The 27,269-nt window shown below is 35.5% G+C and overlaps 1 protein-coding gene across 7 annotated transcripts in view; it reads right to left on the bottom strand.

The window, feature by feature from the left end:
- Positions 1 to 27,269, bottom strand: part of CEP128 (centrosomal protein 128) — a 133,161-nt gene that overhangs the window by 97,021 nt on the left and 8,871 nt on the right. For all 7 annotated transcript variants that reach the window (XM_027779216.2, XM_055807732.1, XM_055807747.1 and 4 more), the window contains 9 exons: positions 26,306 to 26,432; positions 25,240 to 25,361; positions 22,703 to 22,794; positions 21,896 to 21,968; positions 14,352 to 14,468; positions 4,939 to 5,025; positions 3,397 to 3,471; positions 1,978 to 2,110; positions 76 to 236 (listed from right to left, as the gene is read on the bottom strand). In XM_027779216.2, coding sequence (XP_027635017.1) covers positions 76 to 236; positions 1,978 to 2,110; positions 3,397 to 3,471; positions 4,939 to 5,025; positions 14,352 to 14,468; positions 21,896 to 21,968; positions 22,703 to 22,794; positions 25,240 to 25,361; positions 26,306 to 26,432 — 987 coding nt within the window. The remainder of the gene's footprint in view (positions 1 to 75; positions 237 to 1,977; positions 2,111 to 3,396; positions 3,472 to 4,938; positions 5,026 to 14,351; positions 14,469 to 21,895; positions 21,969 to 22,702; positions 22,795 to 25,239; positions 25,362 to 26,305; positions 26,433 to 27,269) is intronic.

The following is a 27,269-nucleotide window of genomic DNA, read 5'->3' as shown; positions in this document are numbered from 1 at the left end:
AATCCAGCATGTCACCTACCTTAAACATATGGGAAATTAAAACCCAAACAAAAGAAAAACAAAAAACCAAGTTACCTGTATGTGCATTACAAGCTGTGCTTTCTCCTTGTCCTTACGCTCTATGCATCTCTTTAGTTCTTCTACTTCTGACATTACAGCATCATGACTCAGCTTTGCTTTAAGCTCCAAAATATGTTTCTCCAATTCTTGCTTCTCTCTCTCATATCTTTCAGCTACTATAAGATAGTGAGAACAGAACAATAAGCCTAGTAGAAGCACCAACTTGTGATGAATTATTTTTTTCTCATTTTTCTTTCAGCAATTTTCTTCTCTACTTGAAAATATTCTGTAACTATTGATTTTGATTTAATTATCTGTGAAAAATGGCTATACCTATATCATAACCTTTTACTGATTGAGACAGTATTTCTGTTTATTCGATCATTTTATAAGGGTTTTCCTCTCTTCCCCCTCCAAAAAAACCCAACAACACCACCCCAAAACAAGCCAAATTCCCCCAACAAAACCCAATAAAATAAAATAGGATGGAAGAAACAATGGGGAAAGACTGGTGTAAATAAAACTTGGCCACAAACTTTAAAGCCAACAGGATTTTATCCCACCAGAGTAATACCTCCTGATTTGGAAGTTACACACTGTGTGACTTTTATGTCTGAATCCTGCCACTACAGCAGTTCTGGATGAGAGTAAGCCTAAATTTCCTCAACCAGAAATTCAAAGGCCTTTAGTCATAAACAACTACTAGAGGCAAAGAAAATTTCCATTTGCATTCTTCCCGCGCATCTTTGAAGAAACAGAAATAACACAGTAAGGAGAAACACAACTGCATAAGTGATATAATGATATGTGTATATATCTTAACAGCTCCAGTACATTTTTTTTATTTTCTTCATAATTTTACAACAGTTTTGATTCATAATTGTATAACAAATGAAAAAATTAAAATATGCTTTCATTAACATGAAAAGCATATTGTTGCAAATAAACTCATCTTTAAGCAGATACATTAACATGACTAGAGAAAAACTATTAAAATTATTCTTTTGAGTTACATTTCTGAAGCTAAGCCACGTACAAAACCCAGCCATTTTCCAGTGTCCTCTCTGAGATTTGTAAAACAGAGTCAGAGTCCTATTTTAATAAGCAAGATAATTCAGTAGGTGAAGTATGAAAATCTAAAAATAAGTCATTTACCAAACCAATTAAACATTCACAGACACACTGGACTTGGAGTCACTGTTCCTCTATTATCTTGACTAATACATTTCCATGTTAATAAGGAGAAAGATAAAGACTTTCTTTAATGCCTTTTTGATTAAGTCTGAAAAGTTTAAATACAGATGGATAACTAACAATGCAGTGAAGACCTTGCTAAAGTGGTAACTTAATATGCAATTACATCTTGAAATTGTTTAAAGTATTTTCCTTCTAAATATCATTATTCCATCTCTGAAATTCTAACACACTGCAACCAGAAGCCCTGCCTGCATCATACTGGAAAATTTTCTTAACCTCTCTGGAACGTGTTGTTACCCCATAGAAATACTACCAGAGATTCATCAGTCTATTAAACAGCTGTATAAATGACTTTTGATATGATTTTCAAGATGGCAGAATTTAAACTGCACATGGACTGAAATGTGAGGTTTTAAAATAATTTTTCTGAAACATTTCAAATGTTTTTCTTCTGTAAAAACACTATCCACTTTGCTGAAATAGTGTCTAATAATCTTTTTTTTTTAACTCACGCAAATCATGGTATTTTATCCTAAATTTTAACTCTCATTGCTACTTATTATTTAAAATTCAGGTACCAGTACTTATTAACTTACAGCTGAGCAGTTAAATGGCTGGTTTTTTTGAAAAAATAGAAGGATTAGACTGAAACTCAAAGACAGAATTAGTGTCCAGGCTAACTAATTTGCAGGCCTCTAGTGCAAAATATGAGAGTTGTACCTGTTCTAATACTCCTGTCATCGCCTTGTACATCCTGGTAGCTCTGGCGGTGCACAGCAACCTGAGAAATTTGATGTTGCAACTCTACACGGTCTTCTTCTGCTCTCAGAAGTTGGGAACGAAGATCCTCAACCTAAAACACATGTATAAGTATCAAATGATTAATGAAAAACAGAACGAAAGAGTAAATAGGATACTTATTTAACATTACATAAAACAAGAAAGACTATAGACAAGTATATTAATAAATCAATCTCTAGAGTACTGCAGATGTTAAACAAAAAGACAAATTACTCCCTAATTGCAGACCACAAAGTGATTATTCAAAATTAAAGAAAACATTTTCATTTGTTATGTTGACCACAGATGAGCATAAATTTCTCTGGATCAAACGAAATGTTACCATTTTATATATTGCAATTGTCTTTTTACATTGCTAGTGAAAAAATATAAAATATATTGCTTATTTGTATATTTAAATTATACTAAATAAAAATACAATGTACTTGTTCTTAAGAAACATACGGCTTTTACATTTTTCCTTTCTACCATGTACAGTCTAGCATTTAGAGATGATATTGCATACAGGAAAATAAAATCTTGAAATAATAAAATAAATGAAAATAAAAGAAATGAAAAAATAAAATAAATAATAAAATAATAAAAAAAAATAAAATATGACACGCTAAAACTGAATTGAAGGAATGTTGCTCTAACTCATATTATCGGTATGTGACATTAAAAAAAATTCAAAAGTTAAATTCAATTTAACTTGCTGTATATGGAATATAATGCTAAGTAATACAGCCAACTCAGACTTCCACTAGATACAGAAGTCAAACAACTAATGCTAACATTAATATGCCAATTGCCCCCTCCCTATTTATTTAAACCTTTTTCTCCAGCTCCTCTGAAAGGAGGAAGGATTAGAAATGTTTAGGAGAAACAACACTTTTCTAAAGCTATGGTTCAGGTTCCTGCAACTTCTAGATTTAATCAATGTGCATCAACCGGTATTGTTTAGAGCACACTTTAAATAGTTTTTCAGGTGTTGGTTTTTCACATGTTTTTATAACATGTTAGTAACCAATACAGCAAATACTTCTAGGTATCTGAATTCACCGATTATAGCATGTGCTTTGCATAACAATAATTGCTAAGATAGCCATTGTTCTAATGCATACTATGAAAAGCAGTTACAATAACGTGTTTATGTACATAAAAAGTACCATAACTAATACCACTACTATAATTATTGTACATGAACACATATATATATATAAAAGCTTGGAAAACAGAAAAAGATGACAGCTCCATCCACAAATTTTAGACTCTTAAAGATAAGAAGATTAAGCAAAAAAGACTCAGACACAGCCTAATATGAAAATTTTAGGATTTTCACCACGTCAAAGCAGTTACCTGACGCAAAAGAACTTCTCTACTGCCTTCTGATTGATTCAGCTTTTTCCGGGACTGCTCCAATTCTTGCTCAAGCTTTCATTACAGAAAATGATGAAAAGCAAAGTACACAACATATTACAAAAGTGGTTTTTATCTCTTTAATTCTAGCACAAATTAATAGATATGAACATCTATTTAAGACGAAGTACAATATACAGAATATTCTTATTTGTCCAAAATTTTAAAGCAAACTTTCATTTATATTAAATCCCTGATGTATTTAAGTTACAGAAAAAGAATTTAACTTACAGTCTGCAAATTTTGTACAATGTTCTATATCACAGATGTTCTATATACAAAGTGGTGTGTATAAACCAAAAAAAAAAGTACAAAAGCAAATTTTAACTGGATTAAAAATAAAAGAAAGGAAGAAAAAAATATTCAAAAACATTGTCCCTGGATTTGAAACATATCTTCAAACTCAAATTAAAATTAACAATGATTTAACATTTGAAGTCACCTTTATTACATAGTTCATTCATAAAAGTGTTAAAGATTACATGCATTGGTACAACTGGCAATTGCTAAATTCTGTGGTTTTGCTGTGTTGTGCAAGAAGATATATTTGAATTTTTCTGGAAACAAGATGACTGAAAAACTGATGTGCCCATGATTTCCTACAGTTAGAATTTTTCCTTAAAAAAATAATATTAAGTGAATTTTAAAATATTTAATCAGAAATAGCCAGCAAACTGATGAACATTTAAAAAAAAACCACAGAAAATAAAAGCTACAAAATATTTTCAGAGCTCTACCATAAATAGTTCAAAAATCACAAAGATCTACATTAAAATAAATATCATTTTTGACAGTGGAAACTGTTATTGCAAAGATAGCAATCTCAAAGAGGATGTTGAGAGGCTGGCAAATGGGCAAAGTAAACAGGACCAGCATTAATGGAATGGAGAAAGTAACATAACACATTACATAGATGGTTTAGCATAAAGGAGTATGACTTGGAAAGTATTGACAAAAAGGCTAAACTTGATGTAAGAGGAAAAAAGCTAGAAAAAGTATGTGCCAGAACAGAAATAAAAGAAATCTGGTTTTCTATGAACAGGAAAAGAGCAATATGGAAACAGATAACTCAATAAGAATAATTAATAGTAACCATTGTGCAACATAACTAGCCTGCGTTAGCTGCAGGGATGGAGAAAAGCTGCATTTTTGAGCTGCTGCAAATAAGCAACAGCAGACTATTTATAAATTCAGAGACAAATCAGAGAAAGAAATCAAGGATAATCCCCAAGTTATAAACTGGTCTGCCTGGCAGGATGTAAGAGTTGTTAGAAGTAACACTATAACTAAAGAATTTGAAGGAAAGACAGAAGTTCAGCATAGCTATATTTACAGTGCCTCTGATGCAATAAACCCCCTTGTTACCTTGAAGAGTAAAGAAAATATTATCCTGCTGGTTTCTTGAAAAAGGAAGCATATACTGTAACATGACACTACACACTTATTTAAAACCAAACAAGAAAGGATAAAATTCAGTCTTACTTGAATCTTTTCACTTTCATATTTCACAAGTTTATTTTTCATGAGTTCTTCTGTTTCATCTGCTTTAGCATCTTGCTTCCTTAAAGCCTTTAGAGGGGAAAAATACATTGTGAACTTCATTATAAAAGTTACAGAGGTCTTCTTCGTAAGTCTGTTAAAATGAAAGAATCTGCTGAAATATTTAAGAAAGAAGATCTAGACAAATGCTTTCTGTCTGTCTAGTATTTCCATGTGGAGCCAATGTATATTGTTATGAAAAAATAAATATAAGTCCATGCATATGTAAACACACCCATGCACAGAACAGGGCCAAATACAAAGTCAAAGCTAGCACTAACATCCTTCCGATGTATAGAGCTCCAGCCGCCCAAGGCTGACCCCAAGCACTTTGAGATGATGGTCTAAGAGGCTCAAGAGATCCCCTACAGATAAGCTGTGAAAGCATCAGGTGAAAAGAATATACTCTCTAATATAAAATATGCATGATATGAAATACAATGCACTGTATTAAGGAACACACTACCATAAGGTGGTGCTGGAAGGCAAAAGAGTGAGAAAGGTATTTTTATCTGAATCTGTACAAATGCTTAGAATAACAGTATTAAGATAGAATCAGCTCAAAAATTCCTGATCAAAAGTTACAACATGCATGTGCTCTACTTTGAAAAAAAAAAAATATATATTTTTAAATAAATCCATGTGGACTTCTCCTGTGACAACTCCCCACCCAACCCCCAAACTGAAGTATCCAAAAACACTTACATACATTTTCTAAAGCATCTTACAAAAATGCAATTGCTTTGACTATCAATTTCAAAAATCTTTTCCCTCTTCAAACCGACACTATTTGGGGAACACAGCCAACCACTAGCAAAGGAATGCATTAGACACGGCAGTCATTAATAGCGTACAATTTGCAACATACACAACACAAATTTGGATATCTCAAGCCATAACAGTGTCATTGGCTCATCTTAAATATCACTTAGAAACACCAGCTGAGAGCGCTCACTAGCCATACTGACAGAATTTGCCATGAATCTGAGCAACTGTTAACAAATCTTGTTTCTTTGCTGTGCCACATGACCCAGCAGTTCTCATACCAGCCACAAATCAATGAGAGACCTTAGCATACACCTTTTACTTTCATCCAATATAATGAAGCATAAGCACATCTATTCCTTCCATTACCTGCTAAAAATACCACAGAACAATTAACACATAGCCGGTCCAGAAAAAAAAATGTCTTTTTCCCCAATCTGTTCTTCTTGAGCGGTATTTTTATTTTACATTTAAAAGAATATCTCCTTAGACAAGTATCCCTGAATTTTGCCCCTATAATTAGTGAATTTCATTCAGGTTTGGAACATTTTCCTTTCACTGTATATTGGGAAATAATTTCACTGTATGAAAACAAAAAGCAAGATATTAATCAAGCTCAGCAAAGCCAGGCATTCAGCTTTAGAAGTTTTGCTTTTAAAAGTAGTTTTGCGGAGAAAATAAATGGATTTATATACTTATCTCAGTCTTACACCCTCGCAACAGGAAACATAAGGGTTTCAGTATAGTTTGGACTACTCTCCAGCTTAAACAGTTTACACTAAAAACTGAGATTGTGGAAGACATTTATCATAACTATGCCACTGAAAATATTATGTTACATAAAGAATTAAGCTTTTAATCTTACTGATTCATAATCAGATACTGTAAGACTGTAATATATTTAAGATATTTCTTTAAGTATTCAGTACAGTTTCAAAGCTATCATTCCAGCCAACTGTAAAACTCAACACCACACACAGACCTGACACTCCCATTTTACTCAAAAAGACTGTAGAGAGCTCCCAAAAAGCAACATAAACAAAAAATCAGAGATCATCACTTCCACTAATGCCATTATTGCACAAGTCTTGTTGTTGTTGTTGGGGGTGGGGGGGAATGACTAGGAGTACCAGTTCAGAACAGTCTACTAGGTATACATGATGTGTACTAACTGCAACAGAGCTTCATTTTTGCCAGCAAAATTAGAAGCTCTGTTATATGCAGTCAACTGTATGTGAACCTTATTTTTTGAATTAATTAATTAATAATTAATTAATAATTAATATAGGACAAAAAATGCATGTTTTAATGTGCAGATTTTGTTAGAGGTATCAGCATCATAAGGAAAATATTAAAGCTAGGTTGGAATTAAACAAACTAAGAAAATTTTCAAAGGTTTTCCTTATTGAAGGCATACAGTACGTCTCTGCATCAGTAGTGCTTCCTAGTCCCTAGAAGAAACCACAGAAATTAATATGCCATTTCAACTTATCAGGATTATCGAATAATATTTAGGCTATTAAACAGCAATAATTTCAAATAAAAATGCAGTATTTCCTATCACTGATACTACAACTATGGTCAGGTTTATTTTCTGTATATTATAAAAATAGCCTCTAACTGTTTCATTTTTAAGAATGAAAACAGTTCATATATATATCTCAGAGTTAAATTACTACAAAAAGAATATGATGTTACAACAAATTAAACATAGCACTTGCACACTGCTTCAAATGTGAAACATACATTTTTCCAGGTGCTAGGCAGGCAATCAGTTAACCAGCCAAGACATCATTAAGAAATGGAAGCATCTGGTCACCCACAGCCAAACATCAGCTGTTAGTGACCGTTCAGAAACTGCATAGGTAAAAGCTAATTCTAGGCTTCCCCTCCTTTTTGTACTCCTTTTTTAATACTTTTCTCTCACTGGTTTATATGGTTTATACCACTTGTTTCTTCCTCCACTAAGGGTTTCTCTATGTAAGATTTCTCTAACAAAAGGGAGGATTAAAGAAAAAAAAATTGAAATACCATGTAAAGATTCAATTAATTCTTTGATTTCATGTATCTCTGAAGAAGGGGTTGGAGGAGTCAAATATCAAAAATGGGAATTAGGAAGGGGATGCCAAGGACAAGGGTTCCAACACACGCTCCTCCCTGCTGGCTACCAAGCAGTGGGCAGATCCTGCCCAGGAGTGCTCTGCCTGGCAATGCTGAAGGATCAAGGACCAGGAACAGCCCTACAGTCATCAGGATTCCCACACCAGGATCCTCCTTTTGAAAGCATTAATGTCCAGGTTGGCCAGGAGGAGGCTGGTGACTCCTTGGAGGAGGCAGGCACGGAGGAGGCCACAAGAAAACATGTAACTTCCATGTTAAGAGGTCTTCACAGCATGGCTTCGAGACGGACCAGCTGGATGTTACGCTGCCTGCCTGCACGGGCAGAAACAGGCCCTTGCTCCTGACAGCCTAGATTAACTTTTGATTTGACTCAGCAGAGCAGTTCTTACAGGTGTTTTTAAAGAGTTCACTACCATAAGACAGTATTAGAATACTAACATACCTGGTATATCTCAGCCCAACATATCTCATCCATCCATAGTATATCAAACCCCAAAACTTCAAACAAACTAATTTACTCCCTGCTAGCCAGGTATTTTTTTCCTTTATATATAGAGGGAAAACTATGTGGAGGCCTCTAACAATAGGTCTCAATCCTTCCAACTTCTGAAAAACTTCCAGTATCAAATCATAACTCCCACTGTAATTTAAGCCTACTAACTCTTCTTAGGGTTTAGGTATTGACTTTTGTTTGGTTTTGTTTTTTTAAGTAAAACCAAGTTATTTGAAAGCAGCGCACAGACAACAATCTGAAATTTGCTGTTTCAAAGTGAGACTGATCAGTGATTTATCCATACTAGCACAAATACACAAAAGCAGACCAGTCACATACTGTATTTTAAAATAAGGCAAAAATGTACTACATCCTAATCGGAGTGAAAATTCTTTCCCTAACTTGCTACATTAGCAGCTAGCATGGGTCTGAGCATGTTACCTAGACATATCCATCAGGTGTTTATAGACAGACTACCTAGATATTACAGTGATAGGTTTGAGACTTGCTCATTCAAACTAGAATCTAAACAGAAACCGTTAGCCACAGGTGGCACAGCACAGAGCCAAGGAGCAAGTATCAAGCATGCATTAAAACATCCAGATGGCTCAAAACATAGATCAGGTTTAAGTTTGTCTAAAAGGATCAGAGAGAAAGACATGCAAAAAGAGAATTTTCAATAATGCTTTTGACTGTCAATCTACCCCACTCTCTCTTGAATGTCCACCAGCCTCTTGCACTTCACAGTATGTGCAGTGGGAGGCAAATGGAATCCAAATATCCAGTTGCATGTATATAAAAAAAAAGCTTCCTGGCCTATTTAAGTTATCAACTTAAGACATAATTATAGTCATTACCTTACCACAGTCAGTGGGTTCAAAATATTCTACAAAGATGATTCTGTTCACCTAAAGTGTGCAAAGCATGAACACACAGACTCATTTCACCGAAATCCAGGAAGCCAAGCACAGGAATTAGTAAAGCCATCCAGGAGATCCAATGCATTCAAACGCTGTTTAAAGCCCATCTTTTAAGAATGACACTTGATCTTGTCTTAAGAAATGGATGCATAAATGAAAACAAACAGTATAATGTGATAGTGTCTTCATGTTCAAAATAAAGTATTGAAGAATCTCAACATGGTTTTAGTTGACACAACAAATTCAGTTTGTTAAAGGAACCCATGTATACATGTCAGTTGCACTGGCCAGATGAGCATATTTACTCTCCTTTCTAATCAGAAATGCATTTGTATCAGGAATACAGAAAAAAGTGAAGATGTATGATATGAATGAATTTTTTTGCTACTGCAAATTAAACAGCAGTTAATTGCAATTTTCTAAACAGTTAAGAGTTTAAACACACCAATACATACTAAGTCAGAAGATACATAAAAATGTAGAGAAAATAATTTTTATCCACCTACATGCAGCACATACACACTAAAGATTCAAAAAAATAATGCAAATTTAGATGTTAAAGGTGCAAAATTTTATATGTCAAGCTTTCTTTATGGTCAGTATACAACTAGGTATCATCTTGTTTAATAATCAGTCTATGACCATACTAATAGCGCAATACAAATAGAAAGTCTGCACATCATACAAAAGAAAGATAAGACAGACAAGAGAAAGACTGAAGCAAATGTATTATGTTCAGTTAGACCCTGAAAACATAAAATTTAAAAGCTGAGATTTAGGAAGATTATTCTCAAGGTGGTAAAATACTGACGATTAGCGGTCAGTTATGGGCACTGCACCTTCCTTTAAAAATAGTAACTATTAACATTAAAACCTCACAAGATTTCCTCAATACAGCAAGTACTGATAAAATCCAAGTCAAATTTGATTTTTCTTGGTGTGAAACGTATACCAGGCAAACTAATGAAGAAATTGTCTCATTAAATAGCCACAAATGCTTTAAATAGCATTTCTTCGTAAATCATTCAGGCTGTACTAAATAATGGTATTTCAGAATGCTGTCAAAACCTTCCCCTCCCTTCCAGTAATGTTACTTAGGAAGTATCTTGGAGACATAAAAGAGGACATAAAAAGGCTTTAATAGAACATTACAACCACGCAATGATCACCACAAAACCCAAGGCCACTGACAGAGCTAACAGTCAATCTAACTCACAATTCAAGTTACAAAGGATAAGAAACAGAACGGCAAAGTAAAAAACCGGTCTTAGAAATTACACAGAAACATTCTTCATTAAAATAACTAAATATTTTGGTGCAATTGTTATTTGGATCTCACCAGGCAATGCAAAAGTACACAAAGTCATTCAAGTACATTCTTTCTAGCATACAGCAGCTTAAGCTACACGTCATTTATTGGAAAGCAGCTTGGCTGCTTCTTCTGATACTTCAGGCCAAATATAAGCCACCACAAGAGGAACAGCTGATTAAAAAGACAAGCTATAGAAAAAGGCAACAAGCCTCTCCCTTATATTGATTGTGTTCAATCAAGAGTACTTTCATCTACAACGTCCCCTAAGAATCTCCATGAGTGCACACTTGTATGGATGTCCTGAATGAAGAGATCCACCTTTTTCAGCATCATTCTGTATATCCCATGAGAGATCAAAGGAGTGCACTGATGAGACTCTTGCAGACTTGAGAATAGTATCTGCAATAGCCGAGTATCAAAGCAGCATGAAAGAACATATTCACAATAAGAAAGAAAACCAGCAGTGTCTTATATTGTGTTAAGAAGTTGCTGTTCTTAATGCACACGGTAGTCATACTTAACTGTAAGGCAGTCAAGTAATAAGTAAGCTTTCACACAGGACTGTCTGAGAATCTCCATTCTTAAAAATTCTCTCACCTATCAAGCAATCTGTGGCAAATGCCACCAAGCGATGGGTGATCAGTAAGAAAAAAGTAAAATTACATCAGATATTTTACACAAAATCTAATTATTCTTATCAGGGTTTGCTGGTTTTTTTTAATATAATCACCTTGTATGCTTTGCTGAAATGGCCTACTCAAAATATAGGAGATAAAAACACACATTAAAAGTTGTGCAAACTATTGAGTTTTTCTTACAACTTTGCTTACAGATCTTTAAAGCCAAATTTAATTGTCTATCACACAGGAAAATGAAAAATACATCAATTACATCGACACAAGTAATGAAGAAATTAACAAGAAGCCACCTACTACTCAGCTTGAAAATACATTGTCGAAATAAGAACCTTTTTAAACTGTTCATATTCAGAAATTTTAAAGACTTCATAGTCATAAATTACACTATACATTCAACTTGGTTTGCCATACTGAATCTATTCATCTGCAACACCACATACAAGAAAAAAAGAATTGAAAGCAGCTCAAACTCAAATCTCATACACCCAAATCTCATACTGTTTTGGCATTGGCATTTTTTCCTGGTTTTAAATTTAAGATTAGGTCAGTTCTAAACTTTTTGCCTCCTTAGATATTTTCATATTCCTATTTCTTTTATATCCTGTATTCCATAACAAAATAATTTTCTTCAAAAAGCTTTTCCACACCTCTCAGGACAATAGTACACTGAAAGGCAGCGTGTACCTGGATCCAGACTATTTTGCTCTCAAAAGTGTTTTTCAAAAGGCACAAGGTGGTCCAGTTTGCCAACGTGAGAGCTAAAGAGCTTAGCAAACTGTTCAAGAGACATTGAACCATTCCTGATAATAAAAACACTATCCAGAAGTGAGACCATTTTCCACCTCGAAAAGGACAAATTAATACGAACATTCAATGGGGAAAGAAGATGGGACAGCTGGATGGAAGCTTGTAAATAAGGGTCTGAGATCCAAGGACCTTAGCAACATTGGAGTCTAAAGACATCTGGCACACAGGAAGTTGCAACTCTGTCACAAAGATGTTCTCCAAGCCGTTAAGACATCTATGAGAGAAGATACAGCCAGAAAAGGACACACTGTTTGTTGCTGCTGGGAATGTAATCAAGATCTGTTTCAAGGGCAATACTGTTTCCATATTCCTGTGCAATCTGTCAAAGAAAGATTGCCTAATACCTATTGAAAGAAGCTCCTTTCTATACTTGTCATCTGACACCACCAGGTTCTATTATGCATGCTAGACATTAGAAGTTTCTGAAAAATCCATAATTCATTGCAACAGGGGTAATTATGTTTTATTAGGATTTCCAAACACAGTGACAAGAGCCCAGTCCAAACAATCCAGTCATAACTGGTATCAGACACCCAGAAGGACAATTTGAAAATATGACCCCCTGCTTTAAAAAGTGAAGATAATCACCAGGAATGTGATTCTCCTCCAAGCAGCAAAAGCTATGAATGTATGCCGTGTGGAATAAGCCTGTTCCAGTCAGGATTGGCTCTGAATCTTGACTTGGCAAAATTCCCAATAGTAAAAGTTTACCAAGCAGACTAATAGGTGTTAAGCTTTCCAGCAAACTGAGAATGAGGACTATATATTGAAGTTTGGAACAGTGGTGTCAAAAAAACCTTGTAAATAGAAAAGGGCTCATCAGGAAAAATAATTTCCAAAAACATGCACAGAACAAAATAGAATTTTCTGGAGAAAGAATTAAAACACCTTCATCTACAGCTGGAAAGCTATGGGGAATGGGAGGTTGGGGATGTGCTTAGTATTTCATACTCATTTCGTATGAACTTCAAAAGATGAGCTACTAGGCAAAAAGGTATCCAGCTTGAGGGCTCACGATCACATAACCAATCATACGAAACTCTTTGAAAAACATTTTAATTCGTTCACTTGAATTGGCATAAAGGAGATGCAGTGGGATGGCTCATACAATGGGAGTGTTGGGATAGAAGGATACAGGCTCTTTAGGAAGGATAGGCTGGAGAGATGAGGAAGGTGTGCCGCCCTTTGTGTCAATGACCTGCTGGAATGCATGGAGCCCCACCTGGGGATGCATGAGGAGCCAACCGAGAGCTTATGGGTCAGTATTAAAGGTAGAGCAGGGGTAGGTAACATTATGAAAAAAAAAAAAAAAATTGTTCCAATCTGCAGATAACACTATCAGATAACACCAACTCATTTCACTAAGCATCCCTCTACCAGACTGATGGCACAACCAAAGAATCTAGAAATTCACGCAAATATATTAAAGAGCAATGAAAGCTGTAATAAAGCACTCTAGTTCTTTTCACCCACTAGGACATCAATAGGGGGACAAATGAGACAGTAACTCTTTCTGCAAGACCAGCAGAAGCACTACAAGCATTTTACTAAACCTGACCTGTATCAGAAAAGCATCTTCTTAAATATGACCTCTTTGAAAAAGTCTCTAGCCTTACATCAAATACAAAGTGTCCCTCTAAACTAAGGTTCCTCAACATCAGTGCACAGTATAAAAAAACTGCCTTCCAAAAAAGCAGGTATATGGTCACTTATGTTAAATTCAAAAAAGAGATGTGTTTTTCATACATTTCCTAAAACATAAGCAAAACAAAGCTACTAGCTGCCTCCAATTTTAATTCATAATATAAACATGTGTATTTGTCTCCTAAACAAATTTTATACTTCATCAGCTGCTGTCGAATGAAACTGCTTAAAAAGCAATGAAAAGCTGTCTGGCCACTACGGTGCATTTGACTGCTTCTTGAAATAAATTAAAAATAAACTGCTCACTGGAAGCAAGAAGTTTACATTTTAGAAAACAAAATGTTTTAATTGAGACAACCCGGCTAACAGCTTTCTTTCATTTGTTTTGGGTTTGAGGAAGGGCATAGGGGGTGGGTTCTTTTAAAGAATGTTTGTGCCGTTTACCAAAGAGGCCTAAACATAGACAAGACAGTATCATGAAGAACAGAGATTGTACTTGTTATCACCTAGTCACCAAAACAAGCAGACCTGGACTGGTAAGAGTTAAAAGACTGTGCTAAAGGTATCAGCACTTTTGCCAATTTGACAGGTACAGGCTCACAAACGCAGCAGCACAGGTTCCTTACTCAATACACAGGAAGTTTTCATTTGCATACCTCTTGTAATTGAAGGGACATACGTCCCAGTTGGTCCTGGCGCCTTTCTACAAGTTGTCTTTCAGCACGCATTTCTTGTTCTAGCTCCTGAAGTCTTCTCTCCACTCGATCCGATACCTTCAAAAGGAAAAAAAACCACCCTGCGGGAAATTAGCATGTCTTTTAACACATATTAAGAAAACAATGGCAAAAGACATAAACAGAGTATGGGGTAGAAAGAAAAGAGAACACAACTTCTACTTAATAAGATTTAGAATGGCACAAAAAAATAACTCGTTATAGTAGCAAGTACCTGAGAAGTACTGAAGCAGGGAACTGAACTGCTACCCAGCTAGCAATATCCTCCTTGAGGTTTATGCCTATTTTTCTCTACAGTAGTTGTCCTACTCAAGTGCTAAATACCTCAGTGTCAAGTTTGGTGCTGACTGGAAGCTGCAATACAAAAATCTGTTAGCTTCTCTGCCACAGGCCTGAGTAACCTCTGGAGAGTCATTTCTCTCACATCTCCAGCCTGTGAAACAGACCAATGCTTGACTCACACTATGAAATCTGCAAGTGAAAAGCAGTAAACGAGAGCTACATACATAAGAATGACTATAGTAGCACAAAATTACATCCCTTTAAGACTATTTCCTAATATTTTGTGAATCCATGTAAAAACCAATACAGTAACACCCGTTATTTATTAAAGCAGTTTGGATTATAAACACAGCAATTCAGTCTTAAACTACAATACCAGCACTACTTCATTTTTGCGTTTTAAGATGCTAGCAGACAGCACCCTCTCGTGGGCAGCAAATTAAATTTATAAAACTAAAGCTGAAGATTAGCAAGGAAAATATTTATGTATCATTTCCTCACTACCCTAAAACTATTTTAAACAATCACTAGAAAGCAATATATCTATTACCAAATGGTATTTAGATAGAAAGAAAAAAACATATCAGGAACTAGTAGTTGAATGGTGTTTTATGTGAAGAGGAACAAGTTTTCATCTGTACTTTCACCATTAAGCACTCTGCTAGCACTAGGCATATGTCTGGATAGAAAATTTGAACATTAACACCACAGTTGTGTAGCAACAGAAACATAATTGAAGTTAAACTTATATTCTGAGTTTCACAAGTATATATATCAGGTTTAAAGAATGAAAGAGTCTTTCTTTAAAACAGAATACATCAGTTTGAAAACATTCCTTGCTTGCACAGCCAGATGAAGTCAGCTCACAATTTGTAATTCTGGATTTTCTCTTAAAACCATCGGGAGGATGCTCAAAAAGTACTGCCAAAGCATGCTCTTTCATGTAAGCTATGAAATCTCTGCAGTCACAATCCAGAATAATTACTTCCTAAAAACATATAAAACAACAAAACCCACCACATCAGGTTTGTATTTGTTTTGACTACTAATTCACAAAATACTCTGGCTAACAGAAACAACGATACTATGTAGCAGGAACAGAAAATAACAGTTTGTCATTAAACTTGTTATATCTTTGCTGAAAACTGCAAAACAGCTGTCATCCTTTTCTCCAGATATATCTGAAGTACACAAATGATACAAAATCATGTTTTTAAATTTAAAAAAAAATAATGTCGGCTACATGTTTTTGAAGGCAGAAGCTTTCTCAGTGCTCTCACACATCTTTTTCAAGCAGACTTATGCAAGAGAGCACTACAACTATCCAGAAAAAATGTGTAACCAGAAAAAAAAAAAAAATTGTGTAACAGCCTTGATGAAAGATCCCAAAGTAACATCACCCCCAAAGCAGACATTCAAAAGGTCAGTGACTTCCTCACTGACACGGGTCTAGTTCACCGCATGTACTGCAGATGACGTGACAAGGCAGCACTAGGCAAGCTTCAGATCCCTGCTTCAGATTTCACTGCGTATTATCACTAATGCAGAAAGAGTAAGAAAGTAACTTTTTACTAACTACAAGATAACAAGTGATTTGCTGAGCATCTTCTTTCAGCTCCCTCCAGAATACAACTGTTACCTGATTTCTAACAAGGTACTGAAAAAGACACGTTCATCATCATACTTGTCAGGTGCACAAAAATTTCAGAGTTACTGATGCAACCCTCTTCAAAATAAACCAACCAACCAACACAAGCCACCAAAGATTTTAATGCAACTTATAACTCACTGGAAAAAAAAAAAAAACTTCTATCAAAAAAGCTATAGTTACCATATATAGTAAATCATTAGCTCATATTCTCGGTCCACAGAGCAGAGAGAGAAAAGGCTGGAATGGGCTTCAAAGGGTAACAAACTTACTGCCTGGCTAAACACATGACCTTTTATATCTATATCGTTCTACAAGTTTATCCAGCCTGCTCAAAAGCATTCCCAGAAAACTTACAGACTCCCTAGACAATTGATTCCATTACCTCTAAAATTACTTTTTTTCCTGAAGTACAATTTTAGTCCTCCTTGCTGAATTTTACAATTGTTAACCCTGTTCTATCCTCTAAGCCATATTCAAGACTGGATACTGGATTTCAGGTCTGTTTTCCAACATACCTGAAGTCCATCTGCAAGCATAGCAAGCGTCTCTATATTGCATCATCTAGACAATTAATGAAACCTTCAAAGAAAATCAGATCAAGAATATCAACATGTAAAATTCACTTCACTAACTAATTTTAACAGTGAACAGTTTACTAGCTAAACAGCTATCTGGACAGTTGTGTGTTTATTCTAGACTATATTCAGATTACCATATTTTACTGAAAAGCTTATTAGAACAGTATATGAAATTCTGTTAAAAAAACTAAAAAAAATTGCACCAAGATACAGATAACTATGGCTTCATTCTTGTTTGCAACAAATAACTGGGTTTTTTTCTTCTGGAATGTTTCTGCTTATTTGCTCCACAAGACAGTTAATGCACCACCTAAAAACGTTCCCCCCAACATAACATTTACCCAGTCTATACTGGTGTAGACATTATCTCCCACAAGAATTGTGTTCCCTGTTTTGTAGCCTCTCTGACCTTCCCCAGTTTGTCACAGAGGCTGTGACACACAATGGGGATTAAGAAAAATTAGACGCAGTTAAGTGTTAACTCATTAATCCGTGCATGTAGAAGAAACTCTAAAACTCACTTCTCTTCCTTCATTCCAAATGACTCTGACTCAGGACAACATTTCTACCATAAGAATACGTATCTTGTCCTCCAGATCTTACCAGAAGCCTTTGTGGAGACAAGTGATTCACTGAAGACCAATATAAAGAATACGGATGGTCTACATAATGACATGAAATGCTAACACTAAATTATTGCATTCACAACATATTGGAATGTGATTTCAAGGATGCATTTTTAGCAACACAGACTACCTGAATGATACTCATGACACTTAAGAGCTGTGTCTCTGCGTAAGGCTTTCAGGTAGCAGCAAAATGTATGCAAATGGATTAGGCTATCAGGAAGTTCCCTCACCACCAATTAAACACAAAGAATAGAATGTCCTGTTTGAAACCAGGGTGGTGTTTAAATCACACAGCTAAATATAATCTTGCTGAAGATGCTGGATGCTTAAACTGTAAAAACCAGCATCCTACTTCTTTAATTTCCCTCCTGTTTTTCATCTTTCCACTGTTATTTCTAGCGCACAAGTCCGGTTGACTGAAATCTATTTCCACAGATTTTTGTTGCCTTCCTGGTTATGACCTGTTTTATCATCGATGTGGACTTGAAATAGAAGTATTGAAACTACAAAAATAGCAAACTTTCCACCGATGTCACTTTAAATATTGTTAAACTTTTCCCTCACAGCAAATGATAGGTGTGATATACACTTTATAAGTCACCTGTGCAGTACCATAAATCCCTATCTGGGAGTAATACTGGCTGTCTGAGATATCGTAACCACATTAACGCCACATAAGAGTTTTCACTTGACACTGCTGTCTTTTTCCACAGACATAGCCTACACTAACCTTCTAATGGCACAATCTCAATTAAGCATCTACATAATTTGAACAAATCTGTGCTTTAGTGCAGTAGCTTTTTATGCATTAAGATATTAAGATTCTTGTGCTATTTGGGATGCACTTCTATACCAGGAGACTGCAAAAGAATATCCAAGAGGGTTATCTTATATAACCATGAAGTAAGTAAACATTCTTTCAGTTGTTTATAGGCCTGTTTGAACATTCCTTTAGCAACCATCCCAACTCTTTTCAAGAAAAAAGGAATTTCACAATATGTCTAGCTAAGAGGTTTTGATATAGAAATAGTTGTAGAACTGTGGTCTTTATACCAAAACTGCACAAGTCTCAAGTACAAGGCCACAGAGAGTGCTTGATTTGAAAAAGGCATCCAACTATGCCTGTGTCACCACCTCAGATGTCCTCTGTTTTTTATACTAGGGTGGGAAAGGTTCACTTTAAAGGTAAACTTAACGTGCATTGATCGTATTGTGTGGCTTTTAGAAATGTATTCAGATTCAGCATCAAAAAGGCTCTAAGAACCAGAATCTCTAATAAAAATTAATTCTGAACTACTGACTCAGAACTGTAATGGCTAGGCCTTTATCACCACACATCTATATACAGGCAATTTTCAAACAGCACTGAACATACTGAACAGTACAGACGTAAGAATTTAGATATATGTCCTTACATAAAAGAAGGCTTAAGGATACTGAGCTAAAAAGAATGTTTCTATCATGAACTCATCCTGTCAAATTATCAAGACTTCAAGTTGTCAGTTTATCACCAAGAATCATACAGTAGAATATAAATACAAGGATGGCAACATTGGAAGTGATAAACACACGCTCCAAAGCAAAAAGGCACTAAGAACAGAAGTTCCCAACACAACTGTGCATAAGGCAGTTGTGAGGAATAAAGTATTCCCTCCTACCCAACTCACTTAAACCAATTAGAAATTAATTCTGAATTCAATCTCATTAGAAGAATTCCAAAACAGACAGGTACTAAAGGATCTCAGAAATCTACAGTTACAGACCACAGCTTCTACATGCACTCTAATCTCATGCTTTGCTATGCTCACCATTAGAGCTCTTTTTTTTAATCAACATCCATACTAAACATCCCCTCTTCTACATTTACCTCACCTCACCCATTCTGCCAGCCTCATCAGTGTAACAGTAGATCATTAGGCTTTGAAAAAGGGCAAAAGATCCACACTTATTATCAGAAAGCACAGGTAAAGAAGCAGAGCAGAATGTAGCTACCACTATGTTTTTTCAGTGGTGTGGAATTGCCTGGATATGATAAGTGATTAAGCCTGGAAAGAAAGGGAATCCTCTTGAAAAGCCTCTGAAGAAACTGAACAACCTCCTCCAATGAAAATCAGGGATGAAAAAGCAGTTAAGTTAGAAAAAACACCAAACAAACCCTACAACAACAACAACCCAATCCAAACACACCAACAAAAACATATTAAAAACACACACAAAACAACCTCAAAAAAAACCAAACTGCCACAGAAATGGCAGCTCCTCTCACCATATGTAATCTATCCAGAGAACTCCTTGCTGTAGGACAAGTAAGATGATAGAGATCTGAAATTTGTAACAGACCACACAAGTTCCAGAAAAGAAACCTACAGAGAGATTATCAAGTACAGAAATCAATTCCAGACCCAAGAAGCTGCCAAACCAGAAGTAATTAGACTAGTATTGTGCAGAATTATTGATAGATGCCTTCCTATTCCAGAATCGTTCGCTAAACCACCACTTTTTGACCATTCCTCATCCATGCCTAGATCTTCCCTAATTACATAATTCTTCTGTAAATTGAGCCCCAGCAGTAAGTGGCCTTCTTTATTTTTCCCCTTTTCTGTTTTTTTCCCCTCCTTTCTCCAGTCTTCTCTGTTTGGCCTATGTTCTTCCTAAAGATAAATTCAGCAGTGAGCAGAATATTCCAGAAGAAGTCTTTACTAGTCCTGCACATGAAAACCATCTCACTACAGCATTTGTGTCTTCATTAAAAGAATGCCATTAAACACTTCATCTTTCATAATTTTATTGGATGGTAATGTTCTATCCCAACTAAGAGAAGTATTCTTCTGGTATTCCACTTAGCATTAACAAAGCATAGAAGGCTTCCTTTTTACACCTTGCATCTCTCATTTTTTGCTTCTCTCAGGTCAAAAGTTGTATCATTCAATTTCAAATCTTGAAATTCTACTATATAGGAGGTCACAAAGAGCTAGTTTGTTCTTTCACTAATGAAAAGACAGTGGCTGCCAGCCTTCCCATTTGTTAAAGAGGAAGGTTTGTTTCTCTCATTCATAGGCACTGAACAGTTATAGCGCAGCCAGTAGTAGCAGTTATTTTCGTAAGAAACATCTTGTTTAAAACTTAGTGAATTTGCTAATTTCCTGGTACATGAAAGAGAAAAAGAATAAATATACTGACAAGTAGGCCACAACAAGAAAAACCCAGAGTTTTGCAGGTATCAAGAATTATTTATTAGATAAATTTATTTCATCCTACCAGGCTATTAGGAGAAAGCAGAGCTAACATTCTAACAAAGGAAGTCTGTCATATTTTTCTTTGAAGGCTGACAAGGCAAGTCTTTCTCCACTGACAGATTCTATTATATCAAATGTATAACTGATACTGATAGATTATAGCCTCTTGAATCCCTGCCTGACTTCATCTAAAGTCAGGAACTCACACAAGTACATTTATTAAATCTGCTGCTGCCAACAAGTGGTCTGTGCCCACAATATTGTTACTAGGGACAAACACATCACTAAAGCTCTTGACAGAGCACTTAGTACCAATTCATGCAATTCTAGGGCAACATGAATCATGTACGGGAAAATAAGGATGCACAACATTTGCTCTGAGAAGTCAGTACTGCTCCTGATACCACATTAATAGTTACATAAAGCATACTCTTAGTCTTATGCATCAAGAACTACCTACACAATTCTCCTTTTCTTGTTCCTGCAGCAATACACTGTTTGCCTTCCATCAACACATCTCTTTCGTATGTAAGTGATATAGACTGCAGTTAGTCTGTTTCCAGCAGACACAGGAAGCAAAAAAGAAAAGACTATCATGGCTGTCCTGCCTCCCTCGTTACATTTGTCACAAAGCCTTCAGAGAAGAGTGCAGCCCAAAGAGACTCTTCTCCTTAGGCTGCACAGACGATAAGGATTGAAAAAGACAGAGAGGAAGGAAGAGGAAACAGTATTATTGATCATCACAACGTGGGAAATCTTGTATCTTTCAAAAGGTATCTTCAACAGCATTCAAATCAATGTTCAAAGTTAAAAAGCAGCTTTGTCCAAGACTGAATTTTGAAAAAGAAAAATTCACTACATACTTGTAACACACTCTTACCTTAAACAAGTCCCTGAAATATAAAAACTCATTTTGCTGATTTCATTATGGAAGGGTAACATTATAACAACCTACAGCAGCCTAGATATTAGTATGCGTATCTGAACATGATCTTATGTGGTACTGACTACCAACACACATTAAATTAGAAGCCCACATCCTGCTTAGAATGCTAAATATAAATCATCCTTTCATGTTAGTCATACTCACCGTTTCTTGTCTTTGGGACTCTGTGAGCTTTTCAGACAACTCTTCTAGAGTTTTTCTTAATTCAGCATCAGTCCTTCATAGAAAACATATAGGTAAGACAACATTCTACAATGCAAAAAAAAAGTATCAATTGTGATAATTATAAGCAGTAACAATCTGCTGGATTTTTAATGCTCCTTCAGTCTGTTCTACAGCCTTAAATTCCTAGTATAATTAGAGACAGGCCTCAAGTGGAAAATTAATGATAAAAAGCATTTCCATTCCTCAAGAGAAAATAACAGAGTATCTAGTTTGAAAAACTAGGTATCAGGTCAACAAGTTCAAATTGCGAACACATCCACACAGTCTTTCTACACAGTACCAGTTCCTACTAGGAATTAGCAGATTAATTCCCGTTATTGTTGTTAGACAAAGAACCATATGTTGAGACAGTACATACTTAAAAAAAACAAACATTATGACCTGCATGAGAGCTTGCCCTCAAGAGACTCCAGCACCAAGAACAAGTAAGGAGCAAAGTTGTAATAAAAGAAATTCCCAAGCCTTTGTCCATACATAAAAAAGGGGGGACAGACACATACACCATACAAATCAGAACTTATGAGTGTTATTTATATTTATAACTACTGCACAAGATGGCATGGAACAAGCAGATTGTAATACTGCTTTCATCTACTTGTGTAATCCCCCACTCCCCCTAAAATATTTCTTTTAAATACCAAAGAACAAAGGGGCTTAAGAATTATTTAGAAGTATAACAATTATTTTCCACACTATTCTTCAGGTGGAGTTATATTCTGTTTATACCGATTTCTTCTTGAAAGCTCCCGACTGATGTCATCTCCTAGGCGAACCTGTTCACTACTGAGATCTCGAAGAGACTGGTGGAAAGAATGCAGCTGTAAATTAAAGTACACAAATTAAGCCAAGAATTACAAACCCTTTATGATATTCAAAAAATAAGTACATACATATAAACACATTTTAAAATAAATAAAAAATAACCTACAAAATATCAAAATTCCATGAACTGCAGATGAGCCCGGATAAGTAGATGAGGCTTGCAGGCTTCAATTTCAACCACCACTTCACAGCACTTGCTCATTGAAGTTTAATTATCAGTACATTATTTGCTAAACCAAGTTTCCCAGCTATGATTTTTTTTTAGTGTGTTTCAGAGCTTGGTCATTGTGGTTACCTGACACAGCACCATCTTCTTAACTAATGCAAAACAAGTTGAAAGATCTGATCAGGTAAAACATTTCCTGCTAATAAAGGCTAGTACAAGTAAAAAAAATTATGTTCTGCCCAACTATATATATTACTATAAAAAGATGACATATGAAATTGGAAGTGACCAAGCAGAACACTAATGTACTCAGGCACTACCAAAGCACTAAGCAAAGGTATTTTATGTTGCCCAAGACTCTACATACTCTACTAGAATGCTTTTTTCAGAGATCAAAAGAAAAAAACACCAAAGGGCAAAAAACCCTGCACATTATTTTCCTCTGTAAAACCTCCCATTTTCCCCCATTCAGCAGGCCCCCACTTTATAGTCAAAGTTTTTAAGAGAAAAAATAAAAATATTAATAGGTCATCCATCCTTCAGGTGGATAAAAAGCAACAGTTAATCCATCTTAATCAAACCTACAGCTGTCAACAGCTCAGTGGCCAGGACCATCATTATGAAAAAAAAAACTGGTTTATAATATCCCCTTCTTCTATGTCCAAGACTAAAACCTGGATCTTGCACAGCCCAGCTGACTGCCCTCAACATTCAGACACAGGCACTACCATCTCCCTGCTGTGAGACTAACCAGAAATTTCAACCTGACCCAGAAGACTTCAAAAAAATATAGATATCTTCAGAATCAGCCTAAGAAGGAGAAAGACTCAAATGTGTTAAAAGCCCATTCAGCTTGAAAATAACATTAGCTAAAAGCAATCAAAATGGGAATAAAGACACTGTGGTTACAGAGAGAAGAAAATGCCAAAGCTTCAGTTAAGCAGTAGTGCTTTATCTCTGCACCAATTTCTACCTACGGACATGATCAATGGCTGCTTTAGTTCATCATTCCTCAAAGCACTATATTCTTCTTACAAAATAGTGATGGAGTAAAGCCACATTCTCTCCCTTAAAAGCAAGAATAAGGAATAAACTAGCAGTTATCATCAAAACAGGAAAAAAGCTACTTGCTTACATAGTTACTTAAACTATGAATTTTGTATGCATTGCAGGGACTCATAAAATTTCTGAGATATTTATATAATATGTAGAAGTAGTTTAAGATAGTTCCAAGCCTTTTGGAAGCTTAGGAGGTAAGATTTCCATATAACATAATTTCCTTCCAGGGATTATGTCCCACACTAACCCTGAGGGAGGAACTGGGGGAGAAGCAGACTGAAAAGACAATGGAACAGGGTTAAATAGAAGTCTAGGAATTTCTGTAGCACTCAAGACTTCCCAAAAAGTCAACTGAGAGAACGTATGGTGGTTAAGTTTAAAATTAATTATTTGGAAGTTGAGACTGATTTAATAAAGTCAATATGAACACCTTACAGTCAGCTGCTTTAATATTAGTCATAGTACATTTCTCCTGGACATATTAGTACACACAGAGGGATTCACTCAAGCAGGTTTAGCCACTATATCTAAAAGAGCAAAAACAGATACTGAAATCTCCTCCTCTATCTGTAGGACGTAGAAAGCTTTTAATCTTATCCATTAAAGTAATTTATTTTTTCTGAAGAGTCTGTAAGTAGACAGAAGTTGAGGGGTATGAAAATTACTACTGCCATACACATCATCTCCTTGCATCATCTGCCTGAAGTACAGGGTCAAATTATCCCACTCGCAGGTCAGACCCAGAATTAAGATGGAAGGAAAAGAAAAAAAGATGGAAAACTAGCTGGCTCAAAAGCAGTCCCGGCCACAATGAAGAAAACAGCAGGCACACCAAGATCATCTGCCATTAAATAAAGAACCACCCCCTTTATAGCCACACTGGATTTCAGCATATAGGTGAACATTAGCTAAATCATCTCTGAATATGTGTTTTCTCATATACGGCCTAAAAAGTACAGATTGTTTTCATATATTTCTTTTGATATCGCTACCATCTGCATCTTTTTCTCTCTAGTGATAGATTTGCATGAAACTTCATGACACAGAGAAACAAGAGGTGACTGCCTAATGAAGAATGGCACATAACGTTGAAAGCACACTTCGTAGCTGAAACATTCTTAGCTTCATCAGAATAACCTCATCTGACGTAAAAGCAAAGGGTCTGGTGACCACATATTGGCTGTTTGGGGAAGCAGTTTCCATTAGTGCTCTGTACCTGGTCTGAATGATCTGCCTCATTGACAAACCGAACACTTGCAGATCTAGACCTTCGGTGTTTATCGCCTTGTGAGTCTCCGTAATCCCTGAGAGGAGAAGTAGGCAGGAAGTGGCGGTTCCCTTTATGAGATAAATATATTAAAAAAAAGTAGGAAGACAAAACTAAATATAGAAAATTTTCATTTTGCTGAACAAAAAACATGTTTCACCTTACCAATGTCCTTATAGGCCACATGACAGGCAAAACAACTACTAAAGTTACATAAAATGCACAGCCATACTTCTTGTTTAGCCCTTCCCAGGATTCTTCAACTTAAATATTTCGGGAATACATTTATGTGATGAGTATGAAATAAGTTTCCTTTGTTCCTCCAGGGACTAAGCAAGTTTTTTCCCCTCAAATTTTATTTGTCCAAGCAACAACTTTTCTTCCACCTGGATCCATTATAGCTTCAAACTACAGTATTTAACAGCTTTTACATTAGAAAAATGAAAGTTTTGGAGTCTTGTACTAAAATACATTAAATGTTACTTCTAGGAGGATTACTCCTCTCAAATATACCTTTTCCTGAAATACAATGAATTTGCAGACACATAAACAGTAGTTTTCAGTAGGTTATGCATTGGTTCAGTTTTTCCTTTTCCACTGAGCCTTACATAAGTTCATCCACACATGCACTTAAATTTTAACTTTCTGTTTTGCTGTGAAGTAAGCTTCAGAAGCTGCTATGTCTTTTGGATTTAGCATTAACTCATATGTACCTACAACTCATGCAGTGGACAAGGAATTTTCTCTACTAAATGAAACATTGGTTCTTTCAGATCTCTTGGGATACTAGTAGAAAAGACTACATAACAAAGTTATAATACTTCACCAAATAAACAACTGCATAACCTAATGCAGGTCTCCCAAATATCTAAACTTCTAAACCGAATTTCTTTGAAGTAATCAATGAAGACTATTCACACCATTATCTTTACACGCTTTTCTTCTTAATTTCCTCTTCCCATACAAGAGCCATAAGACATAATTTAAGTTCACTCAAGCACCTTAAGTATTTTACCTGACACTCCTTCTCCATCCAGGTCACTAGGGTATAAGCTTGAGAGAGAAGCACTTCTCATTCCAGAGTTTCGGGTTAATCGTTGCCTCCTTAATTGACCTATAGATTGTTCCAATGTCTCTTTTAACTGCAGAGAAATTACAATTTACTGAAATATGATCACATACTGATTTAAAAAAAGGACGTAAAATAACATTTTTCCAAAAAGTCATTAAGAGAATCAAAACTATTTTTAAGCAAAGTATAGGTATGAATTAATAACAGCTTTTCTTAGCCACTTGCTTTTGCCACACCTTTATTTGACAATCCACAAAACATCAGTTTCTAAAGGTTCGCCTTTCCTCTTGCTAACAGAGGCTTGTACACAGTGGTTAAACTGCTGCTTAATTCTTGCAGAATTATACACACTGTGTAGCATCTCCCTCTGGACAATATTTTTTTCTCCAGAGTGTAACACACTATTTTAAATCTTTTTTGAATCTTTCAATGCTTGCTTAGGATCTTTATAAAGTATTGTTTTCATTATATGGTATTATTAAAACAACTTTGTTATTGCCAACAAACTCTCAAACCAAAAACTTTACAGATTTTCTAATGCTTTCTCAAAAAGACAGAGGCTATGGCAGGGGAAAAGATACAACAATGCATGCATGTAACAAAAGATCGCTTTTGTATTCAAAAGGCTAAAACTTAAAAAAAATAATGAAAATGCCAGACAATCAAAGAAAGAACAGCAACAACTCAATTTTCAAATCTCACTTGACTTTGTCAAAGACTTATCTTGCATCTTTAATAGAGCAATAAAAACCTGAATTAAGCTACAGGTTCTCAGTTTGCATGCTTTAGCTTAACAACACTCATTTTCATCCTTACTACATGAAACCAGACAGCTGGGGGGTTTTTTATTTTTATTTTTTTAAACAAAGAACCATGACAGTTTCCAAAATTAACCACCTTACTCTTA

Source organism: Falco peregrinus, chromosome 1, assembly GCF_023634155.1.
Source record: "Falco peregrinus isolate bFalPer1 chromosome 1, bFalPer1.pri, whole genome shotgun sequence".
In the NCBI taxonomy this organism is placed as follows: Eukaryota; Metazoa; Chordata; class Aves; order Falconiformes; family Falconidae; genus Falco; species Falco peregrinus.
This window is presented reverse-complemented; position numbering and strand designations above follow the sequence as displayed.